This window comes from Choloepus didactylus, chromosome 1, assembly GCF_015220235.1.
Source record: "Choloepus didactylus isolate mChoDid1 chromosome 1, mChoDid1.pri, whole genome shotgun sequence".
Classification (NCBI taxonomy): domain Eukaryota; kingdom Metazoa; phylum Chordata; class Mammalia; order Pilosa; family Megalonychidae; genus Choloepus; species Choloepus didactylus.
In genome coordinates, this window is record NC_051307.1 from 205,511,534 (window position 1) to 205,521,231 (window position 9,698).

General features: G+C 41.6%; 2 protein-coding genes and 4 non-coding genes across 8 annotated transcripts in view; 5 read left to right on the forward strand and 1 right to left on the reverse strand.

The window, feature by feature from the left end:
- Positions 1 to 1,486, reverse strand: part of PBRM1 (polybromo 1) — a 184,168-nt gene extending 182,682 nt beyond the window's left edge. The window contains exon 1 of one of the 3 annotated variants that reach the window (XM_037797937.1): positions 1,365 to 1,486. The gene's annotated coding sequence lies outside the window, so the exon portion shown is untranslated. Of the gene's footprint in view, positions 1 to 1,029; positions 1,296 to 1,364 lie in introns of those variants that run through there. The other 2 variants (XM_037797922.1, XM_037797930.1) reach the window with 2 other exon arrangements.
- A 151-nt stretch (positions 1,487 to 1,637) lies between these two features.
- Positions 1,638 to 9,678, forward strand: GNL3 (G protein nucleolar 3). Its single transcript, XM_037798070.1, is given in 17 exon segments — positions 1,638 to 1,737; positions 2,367 to 2,434; positions 2,838 to 2,862; positions 2,865 to 2,891; positions 2,894 to 2,964; positions 3,079 to 3,192; positions 3,426 to 3,509; positions 4,284 to 4,416; positions 5,222 to 5,334; positions 5,589 to 5,706; positions 6,049 to 6,136; positions 6,681 to 6,855; positions 8,349 to 8,491; positions 8,575 to 8,711; positions 8,798 to 8,985; positions 9,242 to 9,308; positions 9,412 to 9,678. Coding segments are annotated over 17 exon segments (1,662 nt in total). The 5' UTR covers positions 1,638 to 1,724; the 3' UTR covers positions 9,510 to 9,678.
- Positions 4,132 to 4,205, forward strand: LOC119510699. Its single transcript, XR_005212001.1, has one exon. It is a non-coding gene; the product is annotated as a small nucleolar RNA SNORD19 (small nucleolar RNA).
- LOC119510691 lies at positions 4,458 to 4,541 on the forward strand. The gene has a single exon (XR_005212000.1). It is a non-coding gene; the product is annotated as a small nucleolar RNA SNORD19 (small nucleolar RNA).
- Positions 5,382 to 5,464, forward strand: LOC119510754. The gene has a single exon (XR_005212012.1). It is a non-coding gene; the product is annotated as a small nucleolar RNA SNORD19B (small nucleolar RNA).
- Positions 6,539 to 6,615, forward strand: LOC119510735. Its single transcript, XR_005212007.1, has one exon. It is a non-coding gene; the product is annotated as a small nucleolar RNA SNORD69 (small nucleolar RNA).
- Positions 9,679 to 9,698: the final 20 nt, after the last annotated feature.

A 9,698-nucleotide genomic window follows, 5' to 3' on the forward strand; every position in this document is an offset into this window, starting at 1 on the left:
AAACCACCTTTAACATTGCCTTTTAGAGCTTCTGGTGTTTATTCTATGCCTTAGTTACCCACTTTTTTTTTTAAACAAAAGTGATAAACTATATCTATTATTTTGCAGCTGGCCAGGGTTTATCTTAGGGAAGATTCTTCCAAATGATGTTTTCTCTTAGTGAAGAGTCTTCCAAATGAGTAGATACTTTGAGAACGACCTATCATACGAATATAACACAACTTAGTAATCTGGGTAAAATATTAATATTTGAGGTACTGTGTACACTCCCAAGGCCAGAAAGTGGTCAAAGCCCTTCCATCCATCCATAACATCCATTTCCTACTGTTTTAATCTGAAATACCTCTTCAAACAAAATACTCTCTAACCTTCCATTCTGGAAGGTAAAATAGGAGCAATCTGTAAGTAATACAGCAAAAACTATACTAGTTTCCTATATTTGTATTGAGCCCAATTTGCTTCCAAATTATACTTGGAAAAAAGTGTACTTCTCAATGGAAAAAAAAAAACAAAACACCTAAAAATCATTTTTGAGGAGCCCTAGTTTGTTAAAGAAAATAAGTCAGTTAAAATGCTTTACTCTAATGTATGTTTCTGTAATTATAGTAAAAATCTTTAAATCCAATGGTGCGGATTTGTCATTTGCTTTTCAGGATTTTTTCTATATATTTTTTGACAAAAAATATATAGAAAAAATATATGTTTGTTTAAATCACAAACATCATCCCTATAACAACAAAACTATGTTTCTCAGTTTAAAAAATATGGTAAGATGGAAAAATTTTAAAACCAGGAAATGTACACAGTTACAAAGACTCTCAATCTTTGTAATGTTGCAGGTGAGACCTGAAGCATCTGGTCTCTACTATAAATAACAGTCTCATTGATAAAAACACACGGTCTGAACACGGTCATCTGGAAAACGTAAAAAAAAAATATATCACTAGGAGAGTTTGTATCCGAACCGACAAGACACAAACAAAAAGGAGGCCCTGGCCGGCGGAGGAGGAACGGAAGGACTTTCCCGACCTGTCACGCTGCGGAGACTAAAGGAAACGCTGACAGCTTTGAAGATATCCACGGCGAGCGCACGGCCAGTCGAGGGGGGGCGGGAAAGGACGCAGGCAGTTTCCTGGCAGCTCTGCGCCTTTGTCCCGGCCAGCAGGTGCGGCGAGGCTGCCGGGCCCGTCCCAGCGCCCGCCGCCGCCGCCGGGCCGCGCCCCGCCCCGCGCGCCCGGCCGGACCGGCGCGTCTTCACAGCCGAGGCGGGGCCTCCGCTGTCGCTCCCGCCCGTCCGGGCCCACACAAAGGCCGGGCAGCCGGCCGAAGGAGAGCCGCCCCACCCGCCCCCGGCCCGGCCTTACCCAGCCACTCCGCCGCCTGCAACCCCGGCCGCGGTCACCGACCGCCACGCCCCGCCCCGTGGCCGCCACGGCTGCTGCTATTGCTCCTCCCGCCGCGGCCGCCGCTGTCGCTCCAGCACCCGCCGCCCTCGCCGCCCTCGCCGCCCTCACCCCTCCCGGCGCCGCCGTAAAGCCAACCCCACGGTCGCCAATCCAGCCCGGCTCCGCGCGACCCTGCGTACGTGCGCGCGCACGCGAAGGGACGGTGGCGCGCTTTACGGCGGCCGCGTGAGTGCGTGACGCTTTCCTGTGGCCTCATTTTGCACGTGGCACTGGTGGCGAGAGGTTGTCGTTGCTGACACTGTGGTCCGCATCGCCGATATGAAGCGGCCAAGTGAGTAGCAGGGTCGAGGAACGGGTGGAGGTGTAGAGGGTCTCCTCTCTCTTGTGGCCGCCGGACCCACCACGGCCCCATCTGTCATGGCTTGTTCTGTGTGGGGGTAGCGGGTGGGCCGTCTCCTTGTATCTTGTAGAACCAAGACTGGGTAGGCCCTAAGCCAATCCTGCCCGTCGTGCAGAAGGAAGTTTGGGTCTCGAGAATGGAAAAGGCCAGGTGAGAGTCTAATGTGGAGCGTCTGAGCGAGGTTTCGGGCCCAGTCTTTTCCTTTCTGCGGCCACGTGTAGACCGGCCCGGGTGAGCGAGTGCTGAGAGCCGCTCTCCAAATCCACCTTCCGCTCTGGCCTTTCTCGTGATTCTTGGAGTTTGAGCGAAGTGGCTGTTTTTGATCTCGTACGCTTCCGTGTGTTATCCCAGTCTAATGTTGGAAGAGTAGAGAGGAAAATTAGGGCCCCATTTCGGAGAATGAGTATATTCTCCGAGATTTGAGAATGGCATGTGTATTTTTAAGTTCCCAGATGGTTCTTAACTTTAGGTTTGAGAGGTAATGGCTTGATGTGAAAAGAGACGTTCATCAAAAACTGATCGTTTGTCATTTAATCCTTTTGTGATGTGTTTCCTTGCAGAGTTAAAGAAAGCAAGTAAACGCATGACCTGCCATAAGCGGTATAAAATCCAAAAAAAGGTGGGTGTTGTGCTTGGGAGAGCTATACCGAATACATTGTTTAACTGATTTCTGCCCCATCTCTCAGTCCCACGGGGAAGTCTGGTTAATAAAATTTAGCCTCAGGTAATAGAGTTTCAGTAGGCATGAGTAGAGCTGTGGGAAAGCGCAATAATTTGGTGATAAGTGTAAAATTTAATGGACCTGTTCAGTAATCTCTGCAAAGAGATGGAGAAAGTAGCGCCACATGGTTCTTCTTTTTTGCCATTTTATACATACTTATGCGTGTTCCATTAGAAGCCCATTTAGAGCTCATTTTCTAGGTCATTTTGCAGGTATCACTAAACTTCAGCCAGATTGGTTTCGTACATGAATGGAGGAGGAAGGTGTTTTTGTAAAGTTATGTAATATTTCCAATATAACAGGTACGGAGCATCATAGAAAACTGAGGAAGGAAGCCAAAAACGGGGTCGTAAGAAGCCTAGGAAAGACCAGGATTCCAAACAGTGCTTCCCTTCAAGGAGGCTCTTCTTCGAGAAGCTGAGCTAAGGAAAGAGCGGGTAAGATATACTTGCTGAAACTTTCAATGAGTGTGGGTATCTGTATTTTTTCAAAGCAGGGTAACAATACCAAGTCACTTTGTATTATCCGTTTCTCTCACGGATTGGACACAGCTTGAAGAGCTGAAACAGCAGCAGAAACTTGATAGACAGAAGGAAGTGGAAAAGAAAAGAAAACTTGAAGCTGACCCTGATATTAAGTCATCTAATGAGGCATCTCTGAAAGAGGTATGATTTGGTCTCTAAAGTAAATGAGAGGTAGACTGCTGGTACAGATATATAAGCACACATAGAGTGAGGGCTGCTGTGCTCTTAGGAGGAAAGACTGAGTTCAGGCTCTGACTCATCTGCTTAAAATTTCAAATGCAGTACCTTTTAGTCAGCCATGGAGAATAGAGAAGTAGGTTACAGCTATTGCACTTCTAATTTTGGGTCTTTTTCTCCTCATCTTTATCATCTAGGAATTTGGGCAACACAAAGCTAAGAACAAAGCCAAGTTGGGCAAACAGAATCTGAAGAAGTTATATTGTCAAGAACTTAAAAAGGTATCTTAGTCTAGGTTAGTGTCTAAAAATGGTAATTAGGTATTCCTCCTTCCTGCCCCTGTGACACCAACCTTGTAAACGTGGAAATAGAGTTCAGTTGACGTGGGAGAATCCTTCATGAGGTTGTCGTATCTCATTTAAGGCCTTTCCTGTTAACGCTGAGCTAAAGGAATTATTTTTTTTATCTTGGTTTTAAATGTTTGTAAAGGAATGAGGTTTACAAAAATGGCTCTTTGTGTTAAAGACACAAACCACATTTTGACTCAGTGGTTTTTAAGATTGAGAAAAATAAGTTAGTGATAAAATAATGTACTGTGATCTCTAATGTACTGTGGAAACCTAAGCGAAAGAAGTCAAGAGGGTGATGTCCTTTTGGTCTAAATGCTCCCTCACAATGCTATCCCCAGCCCCCTCTTTTCCAAGCTCCTTACCCCCTGTGGATAGAACCTGGTTATGCATCTCAACAGCTCTCGGCAGGCCCACAATGGCCTTTGAAACTAAGTGGGGGGGGTCAGGGCAGGATTGTACATTCATACATTTGGGGTTGTTTCCACTTATAAAATGTACTTTAAAGAGAGACTGGAGGCCCTGTGCAAGCCTGTATATTTTGCTTTTCCCATGTGAGAAATGATGAACATATGAACATTCTTCATAAAAAGTGAAGACATGAGATCCAACTCTGAACTCACTCTTCAAAGTGGGTAATGCCAGCACACTTCTATTGAGTGTTCCCAGGGCAAGTGATGTGGTTCTGATTGTTCTGTACTTTGACAGGTGATTGAGATTTCAGATGTTGTGCTTGAGGTTTTGGATGCCCGAGATCCTCTTGGCTGCAGGTGTCCCCAGGTAGAAGAAGCCATTGTTCAGGGTGGACAGAAAAAGCTGATACTTGTATTGAATAAATCAGGTGAGCTAAAGGGATGCCCTTTGTCTTGCATGTGCTCTGGTGAGGTATGAAGAAAACATCTGAACAGTCTGATTGCCACTGAAGCTGAAGACTGGTTAAGATCCAACTCTGACCTCAATTAAGCCCGTGCATGTGCTCTGCTTTCTGGTTGCCAAAGACAGTGCTGGGCAGTGGGGAGAGGGTGTTTTCCACAAGTGACTCAACTGGTTTCTGGTGTTCTTTTGCCATTCATACTTACCACCTTGTCCTATGTAAGATAAGTTTCTATCCCTTTTTGTATAAGAAGTGATGAATTATACTAAATTCCTGATACCTAAACAATGTTGAGTTTATATGTTCAGGAGTTAGATAAATTAGAACCTATATGATAATATATTTAAATAAGATGCATAATTGTGTATTTGGGTTTGAGGAATGGGAATAGGAAAACCCAGAACAGAGACCTGAAAGTAGAAAGGGTATCTAAAAATACTGTTGTGGACAGGAAGCAAATGACTATTAGCTGAGGGTAAATTCTAAAAACAGAATTAGTTCTAGGATTAGTACAGTCAGAATCTAGAAGTTAGCTCTGCTCTGAAAGGATGAGCAGTGGGGGAGTGGGAATAAAGGAAATACAGAAGTGCTAACATTTGGCTCTGTTAAGGTAATAGCATAGTAGAGAACATACCTGTCCTCCAATTAAATCCTTAAATAAAAACCTGGGACAAAGCAAACTAGAAAAAAATCTAGTTCAGCAGATCTTGCACATTCTTCTCAACAAAATGACCACACTGGAGCATCTCTCTTCATTCCTAATTCCTACCAGATCTGGTGCCAAAGGAGAATTTGGAGAGCTGGCTAAGTTACTTGGAGAAAGAATTGCCAACAGTGGTGTTCAGAGCCTCAACAATCCTGAAGGACAGAGGGAAGATAGTCAAGGTACCCCTTACTATTAGTGACTGTTAGTGGTGAAAAGTGTGGTTCTTATTTGGGGCTTGAAATATGATGAGTATAAAGTCTTGACAGAAAAATGAAAAATAACAAGATCCAACTCTGATTTCTTCCAAAGAGTTAATCTGAACAGCAGTAGAGCATAGTAATTAAGAGCTGGGCTTGGAAGTCATCATTTGGATTTTAACTAGTGAGGTGTCAGATGTAGTCAAACTGATTACTTGGAATTTTAACATGTGAAGGTAAAAAAGAAAGCTGCTCCATTCAAAAGTGAAATCTGCTTTGGAAAAGAGGGCCTTTGGAAGCTTCTTCGAGGTTTTCAGGAGACATACGGCAAAGCCATTCAGGTTGGAGTAATTGGTGAGTTATTTTCAGTTCAGTACATTTTACTTCTTACTTACATGCCAAGATATTTACCCAAGAAAACTTAAATAGTTGTTCCGTGATTTTTTGTTGTGACTGGGCATTATAGGAAATTAGCTTTTGAAAACCTTGGGATATTTGAATTGGTTTACTAATCTGTTCTTTCATTACTTGAGCAAGAAATGAAGAAGCTAAGATTGTTCCTAGTGTTGAAGTGAAGATGCTCAGATCCAACTCTGATCTTGCTCTAAATATCAGGCATGCATAAAGTCAGGCAGTGGAAATTTTATAATTAAGCAGTACATAAAAACTTTTTTATCTGTGGATTTCCCATCGTAGGTTTCCCAAATGTGGGAAAAAGCAGCATCATCAATAGCTTAAAACAGGAACGGACCTGCAATGTTGGTGTATCCATGGGGCTTACAAGGTAAGTTGAGCTGTTGCTTAACTGCAATATTTTAGTACAAATGTGGATATATAACTTTACTCCAAATATCTTGAGGAAGACAATTTTCTATTCTTTCTTTCTTTAAAGCTTCCAGTGAAATGAAGATTGTTAAGCCAGTGGTAGGCTAGGAAGAACTGATTGGAGTAGGACAGCTGCCCACAATTATCATTTGAAAGACAAATAAGCAAATAGATTCAGCCAGGCTGCCTCAGAGGAAGTGATAGTTGAACCTGGTCTTAAGTAAGGAATAGAAGTTTGCCAGGTGGAAGAGGGAAAATTATTAATGACAGAGGAAACAGCATATACATGGATATATAAAAGATACAACATGGGGGTGTTTATCTTTAGAAGGGGAGGGCACACTTGTTTGGGTTTCAGATAAATGTGAAGCAAATGATGATAAACTGGATCTGACTGACTGTGCTGAGTTTGTTCAATCCAACCCTGATCTTCACTTGAAGTTCTTTCTCTTGTCTCCTAAATAAATCCATGCCCCCTTTGATTACCATTTCTCTTTTTCCAGGAGCATGCAGGTTGTCCCCTTGGACAAACAGATCACAATCATAGACAGCCCCAGCTTGATCGTGTCTCCACTTAACTCTGCCACTTCACTTGCTCTGAGAAGTCCAGCAAGTATTGAAGTAATAAAACCAATGGAGGCTGCCAGTGCCATCCTGTCCCAGGCTGACACTCGACAGGTATAAGAACCCCCTTTGTGCTCATCATTTTATCATAAGTGGGTTTTTTTTTTTAAACCCCTTATTTACCCAAAAGGGAGATTGGGGTGGGGGTGGGGGAGCGGGTGCAGGAGCTGAATACAATTCTGAGATTTGGGCCTATATTTGATCCTCCTAGAACTATACCATAAATACAAGAAAAATTGTACAGGTGTGGTTGCTACTTGTGATGAGGTATATTTTGGCTTCTCTTTTGAACAGCTATATTAAGATATAATTCACATACCATACAATTCACCCATTTAAAGTATATAATTCAGTGGGTTTTAGTTGATTCAGAGTTGTGCAACCATCACCTCAAAAAGAAACACCCATTTGCAGTCATTCCCCAAGCTCTCCTAGCCTCATCCCTAAGCAACCACTGATCTACTTTCTGACTATGGATTTCCATATTCTGAACATTTCATATCAATGGAATCATACACGTGTGCCCTTTTGTGACTTGCTTTACATTCATTTATCCATCACAATAATGCTGTTTATGAACATTCATGTTCAAGTTTGTATGGACGTGTTTTCTCTAGGAGAATTGCTGGGTATTATTGTTAACAATTTTAAGTCCCTGTTTTCCACAGTGGCTGCACCATTTTACATTCCCATCAGCAGTGTATGAGGTTGCCAGTTATTCCATATCCTCACCAACACTTATCATTTTCCCCGTTTTTGATCATAACCATCCTATTGGATATCACTTTGCATCCACTAGGTATCTCATTATGATTTTGATTTGCATCTTTCCATGTGCTTATTAGCCATTTGTATTTGTGTGGGGGAAAGGTCTGTATTCAGATCCTTTGCCCATTTTTAAATTGGGCTATTTGTCTTTGAGTTTTAAATGTGTTCTCTGTATTGTAGATACAAGTTTCCCTTATCAGATATATAATTTGTAAATATTTTCTCCTATTCTGTGGGTTGTCTTTCACGTTGATGGTGTCCTTTGATAAAAAATTATTTTCTATCTAGTCCAGATTATTTTGATTGCTTGTGCTTTTGATATCACATCTAAGAAACCATTGCCTGATGCAAGGTCATGAAAATTTACCCGTGTTTTCTTCCAAGAGTTTTGTAGTTTTACTCTTACATTTAGGTTTGTGGTCCAGTTTGAGTTAATTTTTGTGTATCATATGAGGAAGGTTTCACCCTCAGTCTTTTGCACATGGATAATCCAGTTTTTCCTGCAACATTCTGAAAAGGTTCTTCTTTTCCTCTTTGAATTATCTTGGCACCCTTGTCAAGTCAGTTGACCCTAAATGTAAAATAAAGGTTTATTTCTGCACTCTCAATTCTGTTGTGCTGATCTAATCATCATCTTGATAACAGTACCACAATGTCTTGATTACTGTAGTCTGCTTATTTTTGCTTCTCTTTTAATTAGAAAATGTTCTAGTTTTTCTTAACATTTACATTATATCAGATAAGTGACATTTTCCCTTTGTTTTTTTTTTTTTTTCAAGGTAGTGTTGAAATTTACTGTTCCAGACTATAAGAATTCTCTGGAATTTTTTACTTTGCTTGCTCAGAGAAGAGGACTGCACTATAAAGGGGGAAGCCCAAATGTGGAAGGTGCTGCCAAACTTCTATGGTCCGAATGGACAGGGTGAGGCTTCTTTATGTTGGCCTGTTGATGACCACATAGAATAAAGGAACTGGTTTTTTGACAGATATGTTTTTTAATACCAGGGCCACCTTAAGTTTCTATTGCCAGCCCCCTACATCCTGGACTCCTTCCCCACATTTTAATGAGAGTATTGTGGCAAACATGAAATGGGGCTTTAATCTGGAACAACTTGAAAAGAACAATGCACACTGCATACAAGGTGAGCAAGGCTTGTGTTTTGCTGTCTCCATTGGCTGACAGGCTGGTAAAGGTATCATGTTTACAAGGGCTGTGTTCCTTTCCTAGCCATCAGGGGCCCTTGTTTAGCCAGTAGCATCCTTTTCCAGTCTTCGGGTCTGACAAATGGAATAATAGAGGAAAATGACATACCTGAGGAATTGCCAAAACTGAAAGAGAGGAAGCAGGAGGAGCAGGAGCACAACAGTGGAGACATTGACAGAGACCAGGAAAGTGTTGATGGTGAAGAAACCAAGGTAAGAGTATTCTCCATGAGTTTTTTAAAACCAGAGTAAGTTTTTCCATCATTGTAATGTATGACAAATGGGAAGAGGCTGAATGAAGGTGGAAATTTATTTAATTTTTAAGAGAAGAAGCCCCATATAATACACGCATTTAAGGTTTGTGGTCATTAGCCTTAATTTTGTGATTACATAATTTTTTCCAGGTATATAATTACTTGGATTAATGGATAAGGGCTACTGATTGAACACTGTTTATCTTTTTCCCAAGGAAAAGGGCACAGGCATGTTCACTTCAGAAGTGATATGGGAAGCACCACCTCAGAAATCTAAAGCAGGTAAGCCCTGGGTTGAGGGAATTTTTCTAACATGGCATAGAATCACTTTTACTGTTTTTTTTCCCCCCCTTTTACAACCTCACTTTCTTTACCTCCAATGTAGGTGAACAGTTTTATAAGCAAGAAGCGGGGCCTTCTGTCTCGAGTAAAATGACTGAAGAGGAGGATGATGCTTACAATTTCAGCACAGACTACATGTAACAGAACCTAGTCCTTTATAAGAGGTTTTCTTAACATTTTGAGCACATTGCTAAACTGCTTGTTAAACTTGTTTGTTATTTATAATGTATCAATGTTATGGTATGACACAAGCGGTGTAAATTTTGTGAATATGTATATGAGATATCCAATAAAAGAACCAGGCAATTTAGAATGTACATGAATTCTCTG